At 47.1% G+C, this 17071-nt stretch overlaps 1 protein-coding gene across 2 annotated transcripts; it reads left to right on the top strand.

The window, feature by feature from the left end:
- Nucleotides 1-9083: 9083 nt before the first annotated feature.
- LOC121445274 (cbp/p300-interacting transactivator 1-like) lies at nt 9084-12685 on the top strand. 2 transcript variants are annotated; one of them, XM_041647314.1, is made up of 3 exons: nt 9084-9479; nt 11404-11528; nt 12045-12685. In XM_041647314.1, the coding sequence occupies exons 1-3, from the start codon at nt 9461-9463 to the stop codon at nt 12576-12578; spliced, it is 678 nt and encodes a 225-aa protein (XP_041503248.1). In that variant the 5' UTR covers nt 9084-9460; the 3' UTR covers nt 12579-12685. The 2 variants fall into 2 exon arrangements, with proteins under 2 accessions (XP_041503248.1, XP_041503249.1); XM_041647315.1 differs by lacking the exon at nt 9084-9479 and adding an exon at nt 9588-9770.
- The last annotated feature ends 4386 nt before the right edge of the window (nt 12686-17071 follow it).

The following is a 17071-nucleotide window of genomic DNA, read 5'->3' on the forward strand; positions in this document are numbered from 1 at the left end:
ATGGGTTTCATTATGGCATTTGCATATAACCCATCATATACTTTGCTCATGTCCTCCATTATTTTCTCTGGCTCCCTTCCCACTAGTTCCTTTCCTCACCCAAATACTCTCCCTTCTAGCATCATCTCACGTGCCCTTTGCAGAAAGGTGAGAACTGCCGTGGGGGAGGGGAGAAAAGAGAAGGTGAGGCAGGCAGAAGTGGCTTCCAGCACCAGTGTTCTCACTTGCTAGCTGGGCCGTCCAGTCACTTCCCTTCTCTGAGCTTTCCTCCTTTGATTAGAAGATAGGATGGATGATAATGATGATGATCACTGAACATGGAGTAAAGAAAACGTATGACAATTGACCTTGTACTAAGGGGCAGGTGGCAATGGGTGTTCTTAAGGAGGCAGAAAGGTCCCGGGGTCAGTAGCAGAGACACTGTGGCTGGTCAGCCTGGCTTGACTCCTCAACCTCAAACACACAGGCTGTACAGCCTCAGTAAGATGTACCATGTCTATTCTTCTCTTCTCTGTCAGGAACACAGGGACAACATAATAACAATGCTCCACTAACACCTTAGACTGTTGTAGGACTTGGTGAACAGTAAGGGCCTGTCACCTAGTAAGTGTTCAGTGAACATGACCCCGATGCTAAATTCAGACCCAGTAGGAATAATGCTTCCCTGAGCTCATGTACTTGGTGGTACTAGAAACCTAATCTGTGTAGGATCCACAGTTAAGGCTGCTGGACCTCAAAGTCAGCTTCATGGAGGTTGTACACTGCAATTCAGTTTGGGTTCTTCTCTCCAAGCCATTGGTCCTAGGATGAGACATGAACAAAGCCGGGAAGAACCAGCATACAATTCCAGCTACTCTTGCCAAAGGGGACACCGTAATACATAAGGGACCTTGAGCAACCAGGCCTGTGATCCTGTATGCTTAGGTGACGACAGAGCCTGCACCCTGACCTTCTGAAATACGTGCCCTAAGATCCTGTTCACCTCTAGCTTCAATAGCTGATCCCCAGAGGGATAAATCTCTGAGGCAGTAGGAACCAGTGGAAATATTTATAATTCCCCAGGTTATGGACGTGAACTGAATCACACATCCATGTTAACCTCCAAAGTCAAAGGCCAAGAGCAACAACAGGGGCTAGTATCTCAACCTGGAACACTTAGCCATGGCAACAAAGGTTCTGGCAGAGGAGGACAAATATGAAACCTCAACTAGGATAGAACTGGGAGGTTGAGCAGGAAAAGGCACAGACCCGAAAAGGGGCCATGCAGGTAAATGCCCCAGGCACAAAGATGAAAAAGAGAGGAAGGGCCATTATATGTCAGGTCTTAAGCACAAGGAAGTTTCATCGTTGCAGGGAGCCAGATGAAAATGGCTTCAGCTAGGGCTCAGATGTACTTCATGGTCGAGCATTTCCACAACATGGGGTTCAGAGTTCGAACTCTAGCACTATGAGAGAGAGAAAAAAAAATCCCTGCCTTTTTAAACCAGTGAAGTAAGCTGCTGGGTGATTATGGCACACACCTTTAATCCCAACATTCAAGAGGCAGAGGCAAGCGGATCTCTGCGAGTTCAAGGCCAGCCTGGTCTACAGAGTGAGTTCCAGGACAGCCAGCTACACAGAGAAATCCTGTCTCAAAAACAAACAAAAAAACGGAAAGAAAAAACCAAGTGGGCCGGGCGGTGGTGGCGCACGCCTTTAATCCCAGCACTCTGGTCTACAAGAGCTAGTTCCGGGACAGGCACCAAAGCTACAGAGAAACCCTGTCTCGAAAAACAAAACAAAAAACAAACAAAAAAAAAACAAAACCAAAAACAAACAAACAAAAAAAAACAAGTGGACTGAGAGATACTGTGTTATGCTGAGAATGGCAGGTGGCAAAAAGAAGAGAACACACAAGACCCCAAAGGCTTGTGTTCCAGAAGCTGAAGAGAAACCAGGGAGGATCCGGCACCCTGAAGGCCTAGCCTACATATATTCAGAAAAGCGTGATGAGGCCCCTGTCAGTCCTTGGCGTGGAAAAATTTACAGACTGAGATCCCCTCACTCTACCCTTCAGGGATTTGAAGCATGTGTCTATGATTGTGCTAGGCTAGAGGAGCCAGAGATGGAGGGGGGGTGCAGTAAAGACAGTGTCTCTAGGGTCCTCAGGAGAAAGCTCCTCTCTGTGTCAATAGATGGAGGCAGGGGAAAGTTCTCCACAGTTTGGCCCAAAGTCATCCCGAGGATTGCTCTTTTTGACACAACCTCACACTTTCTTTCCAGTCCTATATTCCTGGCTGTGTGCAAGCTATTTCCACTTGGATGTTCTGCCAACAGCTTAAACTAAACATGCTTAAAGCAGAGTTTTGCTTCCCCCACAAAGCCTCACACCTTCCCGAGGCCTCCAGCTTCACTGCTGAAACCCAACAGCTCAGGGCCAGGCTGCCTAGCTGCTACTCTCTTCCCTTCTCTGGCACCTCACACTCTCTTCCTTTGAACCCTACGCCTTTCCCTGGATGATATTTCTTCCAGAATCCTCTTTGCCATCCACCAGGCTGCAGCCCTCTCCCACCCTGTACATGGTCTCAAGAGATGGCTATGACTGTCCCTGACTGGGACTGCCTTTAACTGGGCTCTTGCCTCAACCGGAACCACTTAGACTTTCAGGCCACATGTGTTCACCATTTACCATGAATGGATGCGGTGAAGCAACCATTCTAGAAGAAGGAAGGAAGGTACAGATGCAGACGACAGACCAGTCAGTAGCCTAGGGGAGTTTGACCTCAATGGTGAGTCAGTCAGAGTTTGCTGTGAATTCCAGCTCTGCTCCTTACTAGCTGTGGGATCTAGGGCTTGGTTCACCTCCGAGCCTTGATCCTTCCTTCCAAATTGCGGCTGGGGGTGAGGGACGGGGTCCTTGTAGCTGTAGCATGTGGAAGGCTCTGGTTTCATCTCTAGCATAGTAAAACATAATAATAAGTCAACGACATGGAGATGATGGTTGGTTTCCTAGGGTTCTTGGGAGGTTGGATGCTAGAAGGGACACAGAGGAGGGGCCTATACTGGTTGAGCATTCTCAAAGAACAGAGTGGGCAGAACCATCCAGAAAGATGAAAGAACCCCAATGGCTGGAATTGTTTGTGTATCTTTATTTTTTCTGTTATGTATAAATGTCAGGAATTCAAGCAGGGAATCTGCTTAACTGGGTCCAGTTGCTGGCCCTCTCCAAACATTCCCCCGCCCCTTTGTCAATAAGAAAGCACCGCTAGAATCTACAGCCTGACTAGGGCACCAAGGGGTGTTCGGTTATCTGTTGATTTCTATTTTTCTGGGCCTTTTCCTCCTAGTAACTGATATTGTTCCATTTCTTCTTCTCCATCTTTTTTTTGAAAAACTCAGCAGCAAAAGCAGGCCTGTCCAAGCCTGCTGGGCTGGCCTGGGTCAGAGGAATGCAGCCGCTCCCTCCATTGAATGGCCAGGCCAGGCCAGGCACTCGATCAGGCTGGTAGCAGCAGGCGCAGGCCAAGCCTGGGAAGCTCCAGCACCTTGCTCAGAGGGGCTGGAAAGCGCTACAGACGTTAGCTCATCACTCCCTGGCAGGGGCCTACTGGTCTGCTAGTCTCACTAGTATCTCCCAGATGGGGAAATGGAGGCACAGGCCCACTTGGAGCATTGCAAATGCCCAGGTTCTAAGATGGCTTCTGGGCAGAGTCCCCAGGTTGGTGAGGGAAGAAGGGTCACCTGAACTTCCACTAATGGGCTTCATTTGTTTGGATTGTTGGGGTGGAGGTGATTGTTAAAAGGGGACCCAGACTACAGCCTCTGAAGGGGACAACGAGAGAGCTGGGATGGGTAAACCTTAAACAGCTGCAGATGCACTCAGAGATGGCTAACTACTCTCCCTAAGAGGTTTACCGCTAGCAGTACCTCTGCAAGAAGAGGCATGGAGACAGTCCACAGAACCAACAGCCAAGGGTTAACAACACTGCTTGGGGGTGGATTAGTATGTCTTCCTCTAGTACATTCCTGTTCACTCAAAAGTCGGTTCCGTGAACAATTACATTTATAATCAGATAAAATGTTATTTTTAATTACTAAAAGAAGAGAGAGAGAAAACAGAGCTGAGGATTCAGTTCACTGGTACAGTACGCATGAAGCCCTAGATTTGATCCCCAGCAGTGCAAAAGCAAAACAGAAACAAACAAAAAAAGAAAGGCTGGAGAGATAGCCCAGGGGTTAAGAGCACATACTGCTCTTCCAGAGGACCCAGGTTGAGTTTCCAGCATCTTCAAGGCAGCTTACAACCATCCAAAGCTCCAATACGAGGGAATCCAGCACCCTCTTCTGGCTCTGTGGCCACCAGGCACCATGGACAAGGTACACATACATAAATGCAGGCAAAACATCCATACTCATAAAATACAAATAAATAAACCTTTTTAAAAACTTTTAAAACAATAAAGAAAAAGAAGATGCCCAGCAACAGCACCTGGGATGTGGACAGAGCCCTGGACTTGGAGTGAGAAGACCCGGGACAAATAACTCCGACTCTGAGTCACAGCTGTCTGGGAAATGGAGGGAATCACATACAGTTGGCAAAAATGAAAAGAAATGGTCTTTGTGAAAGAGGCTTTTTAAGAAAAATATTCATTATAAAAATTTCAAGCATTCCCAAAAGAAAACAAAAGCCTCATACACCCATCCTCAACAATTTTCTCATTTAATCTATAGCCCCATCCGGTCTCCTCTGGCCCACACTGAACTATTTTAAAGCAAATCTCAGAAAGGCACCCTTTTCCCATAAGTACTCCACTATTAACTGCTTTATGAATGTTTACATTTTTCATAATTAAAAATAATAGATGATAGCTGTAGAAAATTTGGAAAATGAAGAAACAATTTATTTATAAAGAAAAGAATAAAAAATCACTCATACCCCACCACACAGAGACAAGCACATTTCAGAATAATCAATTATTTTTCTATGCATATATTAATTTTTAGCAAAAATTGGATCATATTGTATACGCTATTTTTAGGTATCATTTTATTTTAATTATAAAAATAATAAGACCATATTACAGAAAAATGAGAAGAAATTACCCACAATCCCTTAGCAGCTAATATAAAAACTGTTAATAGTTCAATATACTTCCTTCCCATTTTTTTCAATTTGCATTCATAATTTTACCACTAGTAGAATACTACTGATTATGCACTTTTCAAGTTATGAATCTATTCTAATTGTGAAAAAACAATGTAATCATACTGCAAAAAAATTTCGAAAAGGAAAAAGAAAAATATTACTCATAATTCCACTACTCAATTATAATCACTGTTAACATTTTAGTATATTTGCACCCAATATTTTTTCTATGTATACTTATAATTTCAACAAAAATAGGTCCAAGTACTTAAGAGGCTGAGGCCAAATGATTGAAAGTTCAAGGCCTTCCTAGGCTACAGAATAACATCCTGCCTCAAAAAAAGAAACAAAATATACTTTCAAGGAGCTTAATAACTATAAATGTACATTTAATTAAAAGAAAAATAAGCTAGATGAGGTGGCACACACCTTTCATCTCAGCATCTGGGAGATAGGGGCAAGGGGATCTCTGTGAGTCTGGGGCCAGCCTGGTCTACACATTGAGTTCCTGGACAGCCAAGTCTACATAGAGAGACCCTATCTCAAAAAAAGGAGACATTGGGTTGCTGAGATGATTGCGCAGGTAATGAGCCTGATGGCCTGAGTTACATCTCCAGGACACACATTTGAAGCTACCCTCTGACCTCCACACATACACGGCGGCAGGTGCACACGGGGCACGCGTGCACACATCTCCCACACACACCAAATACGTAAATACAATTACATACTAGAGAAAATAGAAAAGGATAATTCAGAATCGTATCCCTTACTGGCACTGCCTCTCGGGTGTTTCTCCGGCCAATGCTTTATTCCCATAGTCCTATGGGGTTGGAAGCAAAGAAACCTTCATTTTGGAGCCTTTGTACCCTCCGCACCTTGGCCTCATATTTATGCAACTTTGTACCCAGGGCTTTTATTCAATATTTTGTCATGAATAAAAGTTCTTAAAATCTTAAAATGAATTTGGGAGGTAGTGGTTAAGGTACCAAGGGAAACTCCCTGGCCATAGACCTTTATGGTTGGTTTCTATTATAAACAATTCTCCTTCATATATGTATATGTATGGAATGTGTGTATATGTATATGACAGAGAATTGTTTATATATGTGTGTATGTATGTATGCTTATTTATATGTAGCCCAGGCTGCTCCAGAACTTGCTGTGTAGCCCAGGTTGGCCTGGGATTTGCTGTGTAACCCAGGCTGTCCTGGAACTAATGATCCTCCTGAGTACTGGAGTAACAGGTGTGTGCTACCACATTGGCTTTTCTAAATATACTCAAATAAATGTGTGTTGGGGGGTGAAGAGATGGTTCAGGAGTCAAGAGCATTTACTGCTCTTGCAGAGGTCCTGGGTTCAGTTCCAAGCACTCACATAGCAGCTCACAAACCACCTGTAACTCCAATTCCAGGGAATCTAATTCCCTCTTCTGACCTCCTGCATGCATATGGTGCAAATGAAATCACGAAAGCACACACACACACACACACACACACACACACACACACACACACACACACAATTTTTTAATTTAAATTTGTACCTTTTAACTTTTCTGTGCACATATTGACTATATTTTTGGGGTCCATTTCTACATTTACAGACTGACCTATAAGCATGATTATCTTTTACCAACCCCATTTTTATCCCAGTCACATGGTCCAGGCAGCTTTGGCAGTGGCGAGTGGAGTTTTGAAAACAAACCTGCATTCTCATCTTTTCCTTCCTGAGTTTAGAGAGCTCATTCATCCCCCTCCCAGTCTGATATTTCAATTACTCAGTCAGCAAGTGTTATTGAACCTGAAGGGTGTGAGCTGTGGCAGGGATGGGGTCAAAGGAAAAGAATCAGAAGGCACATTACAGCACCAACACCAATCCCAGCATGTACTAACCATTTTACCACCCAGCATCAATCACTCGAGCTGAAGATTCCTTCCTAACCTTACAGTTTCTGTTAATTTCTTACAATATACACTTAATAGGAAAACTGAGCACACATACATCACCAGCACAGCCTCTTACCCTAAGACCACACAGCTAGCAAATGGCAGAGAAGGGATTTAGTTCAGGCGACTGACCCCTGAACTTGCACTCTGGACCTCTTCTTTGCCCTCCAGGCAGCAGGGTGTAGGGCTGTAGGGTAGAGACTGCAGCCAGCCTCGCCAGAATAAAAACTCCCTTCCTCTTGACTGTGCCAACTTGGGCACTTCTCTGAGGCTAATTCACCTTTGGTAATCCAACCTCACAGGGGTGTCCTAGGAGTTGGATGAGATGATGCGAGAGAGAGGATGCTCGTTGTCCGGCTCATGATGGACATTTAGAAGGCTATTGCTGGGTGAGCATCACTTCTCTCTTGGCTTCACAAGCTTGTGGTCTACTTGCTAAGTTGGAGAAAAGAGTTTAGCGGAGCTCCGAGCTAACCCTGGAGTCGGCTGGGAAGTCAGTGATCTAAGGCATATTTGCCTAGAAATGCAAATGTCTTCTTAGCCCCCACTCAGTCTCTGCCACTAACCTCAACTCCCATTCCCCCAAAAGGAAATGGGTGACTTTTCTGCTTCAAAGCTGAGTGCTTATAGCCCTCTCATTCCTACTCTCTGGGAGGTGGGCAGTGGAGATGACAGGAAGTCACCCGTGGGGTGGGGATCTTTCTGGAACTTGGGCATATAGAAGTGTGGTGGAGGGCGCTCCTTTTTCTGGCCTTCAATGGTCCGGATGGGGGAGGGGGCTAGCTGTTGAGCAACTGCTCCGGAGACACTCCAGAAGCTGAGATGAACATATGCCTCTTTCTAACAATTGGCCTGGGAGCCATCCAATAGATGGAGGGCGGATCCACGGGTCTGGGAACGGGAGCCTGCAGCCCAGCTGTGTCCTGTAGTTTACAACCAGCCCGAGTCCAAACAGAGGTGGAGGGGGCAGGTCAGGGGTCCAAATTAGCAACCGTGATTCAAACGCCAAGCCTAAATCCGCTCCTTCTCCACCCTTGCTTTCACAGAAACTTTTCTCACCCCAGGCAAATACCGAGAGACTTTGGAGGTGTACCTCTCCTGCTACCCCAGTAGAACTTTAGGGTCCCACAGACCGCGCCTCTTCTCTGCAGGAAAGAATCAGAGTCTTCGAGCCAAGTGAGGAAGTGTAGCAATGGCAAGTGGAGTGTGCTTGTTACCCCGGTTGGACTTGCAGCAGAGTGACTGGGGGGGGCAGCAATGAGCAGCGCAAGAAAGGCTGCTTTCTAGCCCAACGGGGGTAAAATGGGTTTCCCTAGTTATCCATCCAGGGTACTCACCCTAGCTTCTTCGAAATGCCAAAGAAGGGCCTAGATCTGTCTCTCCATTGATGCCCCTCTTTGTCAGCAAGCCGGTCATTTCATCAACAAACAGGTCTGACTCTGTTAGAAGAGCAAATTCAGGGCACTTGCGATCCTAAAAGAAGAAGAAGAAAAAAGATCTTCAGGTCTTTAAAGCCAGTTATGACACAAGGCACACACAGTGAAAAGGCCTTTGTAACATTCCTCCCTCGTTTCCTAAACATCGTACTTTTTCAAAAGGCCATGTTTTACAAACGGCGTAAAAACTGAGTTGTTGAAAGGAGAGGGTGGGAGGGGGTGGGGGGCTTGATTACATAGGGTAATCTTGGTGGCCTTCCTGAAAGGGGTGCGGTGGGAGTTTCCAGCCGCAGGGAACATGCCTTGAAATGAGAAGCCCCAGATCTCTTTTAGTAAGGATTTGTAAGAAAACGTACCAACACAAGAGAGATGTGCTCCAAGTGCAAAATGTTGTTCTTGCTAGATGTGAATAATTATATAATCAAAATAAAATAACCTGGCATCGTGGGAAGGCAAGAGGAATCTCTGCGAACTCTGTGGCAAGCTTTTCGAACCCGCTGCCTGTTCTTGGCTTTTCCATGAACCATGTGAACTGCATGCGTGCACCTAGCCCCATGGTCCCGTCCCGTAGAACAGCATTTCTCAGCGTCGTCGCATCCTGCCTCTTTCTGCCCTGGATGACCACAGGACAGAAAGCCTTGACATCAACCCTGGGCCTTGAAGGAAGCCACGGAGGCTGCCATATGATCCCTCTAAGTAGCTCTGAACAAAATGTAGGTCTCATCGCCTGTCTGCTTCAGAGCACCTGAGGTAACGGAAGCTTGGAGCCCTCAGGCATTGCTGCTTGCTCCTGGCGGACAGAGCTGCGTCCGGCCAAGCCCCGCGCAGGTGGCCCTCACCGGGGCGCATCGAGGAGGCCTGGGGAGCTGTCGGTAAACAACGGGCTGCTTGGAGGCGTGCAAGCCAAGCCGCAGTGCTGTTTGGATTTGTTTTTAGATTTCTCAGTAGCAATGGAGATGGAGATTACCGGTTGGTGTCATTTTTTAACTTTTGCTCCCTGGACAGGTTCATGACCCCCCCCCCCCCACCTGCCTCTCCCTTTTCTCCATCCCCGCTTCTCATACCCCCCTTTGGGCGCGGGGGAGGATCGATGCGGGGGGCGGCCAGGCGGGGCTGGGGAGGGGAGGCGCAAGCCGCGGAGCCGGCACTTGTTGCGCGGCTTTTTCCGCGGCGGCTCCCGGCGGCTTCGCAGTGGTCACTTCGTGGCTCGTCCAGACATTCGTGAATCAAGTTGTTCCCCTCCAATGGCCGACGGATCGGGTAGGGGATAGAAAATGGGATCGCGGGGGGCAGGAAATAAGATCACCCCAGAGATGGGCTCTGCGCTTTCCGAGCGGGCTGGAGCGCCTCGAGGGGAATGTTACAAGGGCCTGCCCTGAGAGACGACACTAGAACACACGCACTTTTCTCATATTTTCTAACCCCTGTTAGTGTTGCTCTTGGGGAGGGGGGGCTTTTTTTTTCCTTTGAACATTTGGGTACGGGTGCCATACGGGAGGGATAAGATGGAGACGAAGGTGAAGCGATGAGGAACTTGCTATAGTGGCGGTGCTGGCTCTCCTGACGACGAGACGCTTAGCGCCCTTGTCTTGAGATAGATGGCTGAAATATAGATGGCTTGCATCAGCTCTGTTTGTACTTCAGTCAAGCAGTGGTGCGGGACCCAGCAAGTGCCCCCTCTATGTTTTCTCCTTTTTTTTTCCCTGCCTTCCTTTCTCCCAGTAGGCGGTTGCTGAAGAGGAAAAAGGATAGTGGTACCTTTAGAAGCCAACGCATTCTTAACAACCGCTGGGGGTAACAAGGAGGGTAGAGTCCCAGCAAAATTCTAGTCTCTTTGGGGAAATGACTCTTGGGTTCCTTAAGATGACAATGCTAGAATATATGAGGGTTTTAAACATATGCTTCCAGAAAAATAAGAAATTTTAATTTTCTGAGTTCGAAGTGGTTTTTTGTTTGTTTGTTTGTTTGGTTGGTTGGTTGGTTTTGATTTTTTTCCCCTTTATTCTCTTATCTCTTTGGCACATGGGCAAGAGAATCATTTCTTTAGAAGCCATCTGAGTATTTCGGGTATGAGGACTTGACCTGTGGTCAGGAGAGCTATGTGGCAAAGGACTGCAAGATGCTGCTTTACAAACTGCTGCCGCTGCTTCCAGGCTGAAAACCATTGGATTCATCGGATTTTCCCTCCAGGAAGAATCCTTTCTTCTCTCGTGCCCACATGGGTGTGGCCTGGCTATGGGCTCTGGGACAGTTGTCCTAGCAAAGCCCAATCTAGGGACTGTCTCGTAGGTGCTTGAGACATGGAGGAACTGAGCTACTTCCAGCTGTTCTGTGGCTCCTGCTGCCTCGGAGCCTCCAAAACCCCCTGGTCTGCTGTCTTCTTGTAGGCATACCCCAAGACAGGGCTTTGGAGACTCTAGGGCATCCTTCTCCCGAATTCTCTCTTTCCCCCAGTCCCATCGGAGACCTAGACCTGGCGGCTAGTGGTCCATTGACGTGGTGCGCTGCTTTCTCAGGGACATGCCTGCTCTGGGAATCAGGAACAGCGCCACCCCTAGCTTTGGACTCTGTAATAACCTGTATGAGTAAATGTTCATGTGTTCTCTCTCGGCATTGGGGGTCGTTGTTAGAGCCTGGCTGAATAGAGCATATTCCTGGCCTCGGGTCAGAGTTCACCTCAGTCTCTGCTCCCTGCCCAGATTCTCTCTGTTTTTTTGTTTGTTTGGTTGGTTGGTTTTTTGGTTTTTTGTTTTGTTTTGGTTTTTTATTTTTGTTTAGTTTAATCTGATCAGCGTCCTTGTGTAGCTGAATGGATCCTGACTTGGAATTTTCTAGTGCTTCCTTTGTCAAGAAAGCCTTTCACCTTTATTCATTTTTTCTCTTTTACTTACAGACGAACAGCTCCAGCTGGAGGCCTCAACTCCCACCGATTTATCTGACTTCTGCCCAGACTCTGAAATGCCAACTATGTCAAGGCCTGCACTTGATGTCAAGGGTGGTGCCAACTCTGTGAAGGAGGTAAGTTTTGCCACTTTACCGATGGAGATACTGCGGCATGGAAAGATGGACTTTAGGGGACATGCTCCTAGCCTTCCTAGGTGTGCATGTAGCCAGTGTGATTGACCAGAGAAGATACAGCAGGGCTTTGTCGGGAAAAATGAGAGTAGCTTTTGTCTAAAAGCAATTGAATTGAACTCACTAGGGGTATTGAAAGACAGACAGCAGGAAGGGAGCAAAGAAGCAGAATTGAAACAAGACCACTGTAGCAAAGAGATTATAGTGGGGCTGAGGAGAGGGACAAAGGGGTGCCCTTTTTAGATGGGGGCCACATTGAGTAGCAGGGGAGGGAGGCCCACTTTGGATAACTTAGGAATCAGAACCATAGTAGCCAAAGAAAGCTCACTGTCCAGGGGCTCTTCCTCTCACCTTCCCACTATTAGCAGTAAATGCAGGGCATGCAGGAGCAGTCCAGATCCAGTGAATGCCAAAAAGAAAACCAGGAGGGCTACTATGGTATACCTTTCTGTCTTCTAGAATGGCGACCAGGAGATGACCTCTCTGGACTACTCCAACCTCGGGGTGAAGGAACACAAAGCAGTGGCCATCCTGCACTACCCTGCGGTCAACTCAAATGGAGCCAAAGCCAATGGAGCTCCTGCGAGCTCCTCTGGATCAGCATCTCCAGGAGGCTCTCCTACTGCCAGCCCTTCTACCAAGCCCCCACCCTTCAACCTGCTCCCTGCCCCTCATCTGCTGGCCAGTATGCAGCTGCAGAAGCTTAATAGCCAGTATCATGGGGCCGCTGCCGCTGCGGCAGCAGCTGCTGCTGCCACTCCAGACCAACCAGGGGAGGCAGGGCCCCTGCCAAACTGGGGCTTCGGGGTGGAAGAGGTGGAAGGGGTGGAAGGTTTGGAAGGGGCAGAAGGGGGAGAATCAGCCACTCCTTCTGGTTCCCAGAGCCCTACTATCATTGATTCTGACCCAGTGGATGAGGAAGTGCTGATGTCTCTGGTGGTAGAGCTGGGGCTAGACCGAGCCAATGAGCTTCCTGAGCTATGGCTGGGGTAGAATGAGTTTGATTTCACTGCAGATTTTCCCTCTGGCTGCCGATTCCAAGTGTCCCTAAAAATTGAGGAACAAAGCCACCAATTCAGTTGTAAATAAAAGTTACTTGCAAAGAGATAACTGACTATGTTCTTTATCAATGTCTAAAGTTGTGGTGTGCACTCTCATAGTCTTGTTAATTCTGGGTTGCAAGAGTCTGAGGATTTTGGGGAGGGTTAGCAAAGGTGGTCTCGGAACTCTTGCTGCTGCTACCACTGCCCTTATCTCCTCAAGAGTCCAGGTACTTAGCTTCAATTCCCTAACACCCCACAAACACTGTCCTCTTGAAGGTTGAGCACAGGAGCTGGTGGTCAAGGCATTCTTGGAAGACAAGCTGCTTCAAATTTGTCTGCAGCTTCCTTGCCATTGGCACACCCTTGGCTACATGGCATATGTTCCCAACACTAGAAGCCGCCAATCCAGGTTTGAAATGATGGCTCAAGAATTAAAAGCATGTATTGCTTTTGCAGAGGACTGGGATTCAGTTCCCAGCACCCACAGGGGCAACTCACAGCCAGCCATAATTCCCATTCCAGGGTATCTGACATCCTTTTCTGACCTCCAGCATCAAGCATATATGCGGTACACATATATACAGGCAAAATGCATACACATAAACTTTTTTGTCATTAAAGCAAGATTCCAGGTGCCTTCTTCAAGCCCCTCTGACACCTCCTTGTTCCTCTCCTCCAAGCCTAGATGACTCTAAGCTAGCCTGTGTGTCCCCTCATTCCTACCTCCTTGGCCACCCTGTGTGAGGATGTCCTGTTTAGACTGGCCCTCTCCAACCTAAAAAGTACAAACAAGGTCCAGGCTTGACAACTTCAATGTTTAGAGACCTCTTGAGGCAGTGAGTTCAAAAGAAAGCCAAGCGACAAGATAATGACTCTGCCTCAGATCCGAGGTCTTAATGCAGCCCTGGCCTCATGTAAGGGCTGGAAACTGCTGCCCACATTTCGGACTCCTGAGGATGTTCTTCTTTGACCACTGAACATTATTAATTAGCCTTTGGGGAGCAACATGAGACTTGTCCCATGGTGAGCACATTCAAGACGCCTACTACTAAAAGGCCTTCCCTGAGGACCTGTTCAGAGTCAGGCACTTTGCTGAACACTGGGATCAAGAATTAGATGAAGTTTGTACCTTTGAGGGTGTTTCCCATCTCAGAGAAAGAAGGACACAAACATTGCAATAAACCTGTATTCTCCAGAGCACAAGGAACAGTATTATTTGATCCCAGAAAAAGGAATAACTCCATCTACCTGTGATGTTTGGGGAAGGCATTCTAGGATTGAACCGGTCCCTTTATTTATTTTCACATCTTACAAGTAATAAATACATGGTATAATCTAGGATATGTGGCTTGGTGGTAGAGCACTTGCTTAGCATGCATGAGTTCTGGGTTCTATCCCCAGCACTGCAAAACTCAAAGCACCAATTATGAAGTAAAAACTTAGGTTGGACAGAAGCAATCAAATCTCTGTGAATTTGAGGCCAGCCTGATAGACATAGCAAGTTCCAGGCCACCCAGAGCTACAAAATAAGACCAAAAAGAAAGAGAAGAAGGGAGAGAGGGAGGGAGGAAGAGAGAGAGAGAGTCCAGATACAGTTAAAGAAGCCTTTGTCCAGCTCTCTCCCTTAATCCTGACCACCTCTGGTCCTCCAGAGAAATAGCTCTTTACCTGTTCCGAGTGTATCCTTGCCAACCCTGCTTTGCGTCTTGGTATGAAGATGTATCTATCCCTAGGGGAAAAAACTCTGTGTGTGTGTGTGTGTGTGTGTGTGTGTGTGTGTGTGGAGAGAGAGAGAGAGAGAGAGAGAGAGAGAGAGAGAGAGAGAGAGAAGAGAGAGAAATTATATATATACATGTAATTTCTAGTATATATGATACGTATAATAACGTAGTGCACACAAATACGAGGTTGTAGAGACCAAGGAGTCCCTCAATCTGCTGTCCGCAATCAAAGATACAGGAAAGTCAGTGGTGTGACTCAGTGTGGATGTGAAGGCCTACGGGGGTCAGAGGGCAGTCATAGCACCAAGATCTGAAGACCAAAGTTTCAGGAGTGCTGAGTAACATCCAAGGGCAGATGAGCAAGATGAGTGTTCCAGCTCTAATTCACCTTTCCTCTTCCTGTTAGTTCTAGTCAAGCTCTCAACAGATTAGATGATGCTTAGTCACACATCCATTACTCCATCTACTGATTATTTAAATGCCAGTCTCTCATCGCCACATCCGGAGATGGAAATTTTGCTGGCTGTATGGGCATATGGGCATCCTTAGCTCCCCCTGAAGTTACCATCGCACCTAGAGAAGGTGTTTCTGTGAGGAAGAGAGCAACCCTGCCTCCTGGTGTCCGGACCCAAGAAGTGTGGTCACCTAAGCCAGCTCTCCGTGAAGCTAAAGGGGGAAGGGAGGCAGGACGTATCTTCCAGAGAGGGCCAGGTCTACTAGGGAAGGATAGGGACAGCGCAGACAGAAACAGACACAGTGGAAGACGGTTGTGCAAATCTCCATTCCTGCCGCCACTGTTTTATACTCAGCCCTCTTCACAGCTGGATACCTTCATTAGTTCCAGAAGGCAAATCCCGGGGTCTCCTTGCTTAGGCCCTAGATCACACAGGTAAGGAGCAAGGCGTGCTGGCAAGGACCCCACAGCCTGGAGCAAATGAGGACAGGTAGCAATGTCTCTAAGAGCCAAGTGTCCATCTTGTTCCCTAGGGATAAGCTAGAGAGACCCTGTCCCTGATTAAAAGGAACTCACAGTTCCAAGGCAGTCATGGCCTTGAAGGATGAATTGAACTTGCACAGGGCAGCAAAACTAGTGAGGGTGGGAGCACAGCCTCCAATCAGAGGAACAAATGGAACATTACCAAGAAGATAGAACAAGGCCTGCTGGAAACCAGAACAAAGCATCAGAAAAAACCAATCTCGAAACGAGAAGGCTTTCTCAAGGACACAAAGCCCAGAAGCTAGGAAAACATTGATATATTTAACTACATTATTTAGCTGCATTTTTGTTGGAGGTTGGTTTTGGTTTGCTGAGGCAGGGTCTCACTCTACAGCCCCATCTGGCCTTGAGCTCACTAGGCAGCCCAGACTGGCCTTGGATTCCTAGCAAACCTCCTGCCTCACCCTCCCAAGGGTTGGAATTGCAGGCGTGCACTACCACTCCAAAGCTGAACTGCACTCCAAAGACCACACAGCCTCTGCACCCTTGTCTTGAATCCTGGCACTGCAGAGGTAGAAACAGGAGGATCACAAGTTCAAGTCCACCTTGAGCTACATAAAAATACAAAGTATTGAAAAAATATTTACAATAAGCCACACACACACACCAAAAAGTCAGGCATGGTGGTGCACACCTTTAAATTTTAGTACTCCTGACACAGAGGTAGGCAGATCTCTGTGGCTTCAAGGTCAGCCTGGTATACATATTGAGATCCAGGCCTGACAGAGCTACACGGGAGACCCTGTTTAAAAAACAACAAAATAAAAATAATGTCACACAGGTATGGTGGTGTACACCTTTAATCCCATTGGGATTGATAGAGGCAGTCAGATCTCTGTGGTCTACAGGCCAGGCTGGTCTACAGAGCAGGTTCTAGGCCAGCCAGGGTTACACACTGAGACCCTGTATCAAAAAATACATATCATAAACAAAGCCAAAACCAAAAAGTAACCAACATGGAGCTGGGGAAATGGCTCATTGGTTAAGAGCAGTTACTGTTCTTGCAGATTACCAGGCTTCATTTCCTAGTACCCACATCAGGCAGCTCACAACCACCTGGAATTCTAATTTTAGGGGCTCTAGCACCCTCTGGCTTCCAAAGGAACCTGCACACAAGTGGTGCACATAAAATCATGCAAGCACACACACATACACATAAATACAAATAGTAAACATTTTTAAAAGATAATCAATACACTAGACAGTATCTACAGTTTACAGACACTCTGATGATGAGGGGTGAGCACTGCATTGCTCTGCGCTCCCAGAAAATATGGTGGTTGTGGAGTTCCTGGAAGGGAATGGGAAGTCACAAAGGAATCTATGTTTGAGACAGGGGCGCTAGCTCTCCCAGAACTTGCAATGTAGACCAGGCTGGCCTCAAACTCACAGAGATCCTTCTGTCTCTGCCTCCCAAGTGCTGGGATTAAAGGCGTGTGCCACCACCATACCCAGCTCTAAAACATTTTTTGTTTGCTTGGTTGGTTGAGACAGGGTCTCACTATGTAGCCCTGGCTGGCCTGGAACTAAGTAGAAGAGGAAAGCCTTAAACTCAATGATCCTCCTGCATCTGCCTCTCGAGTGCTGAGATTAAAGGTGTGCACCACCACCACACCTGAATAGAATAGTTTTATTTTTATTTATTTTTTTTTAATAAACCAGGCTGGCCTCGAACTCAGAGATCTGCCTGGCTCTGCCTCCTGAATGCTGGGTAAATTAAAGGTG

This window comes from Microtus oregoni, unplaced genomic scaffold, assembly GCF_018167655.1.
Source record: "Microtus oregoni isolate MIOR12 unplaced genomic scaffold, Mior012 000171F_ref0000002, whole genome shotgun sequence".
NCBI classification, from domain to species: Eukaryota; Metazoa; Chordata; class Mammalia; order Rodentia; family Cricetidae; genus Microtus; species Microtus oregoni.

Excerpts from the sequence above, each read along its gene's own strand:
- LOC121445274 (XM_041647314.1), top strand. Across the intron at positions 11,529-12,044 it reads GTGCCAACTCTGTGAAGGAG|AATGGCGACCAGGAGATGAC; the intron begins GTAAGTTTTGCC and ends TCTGTCTTCTAG.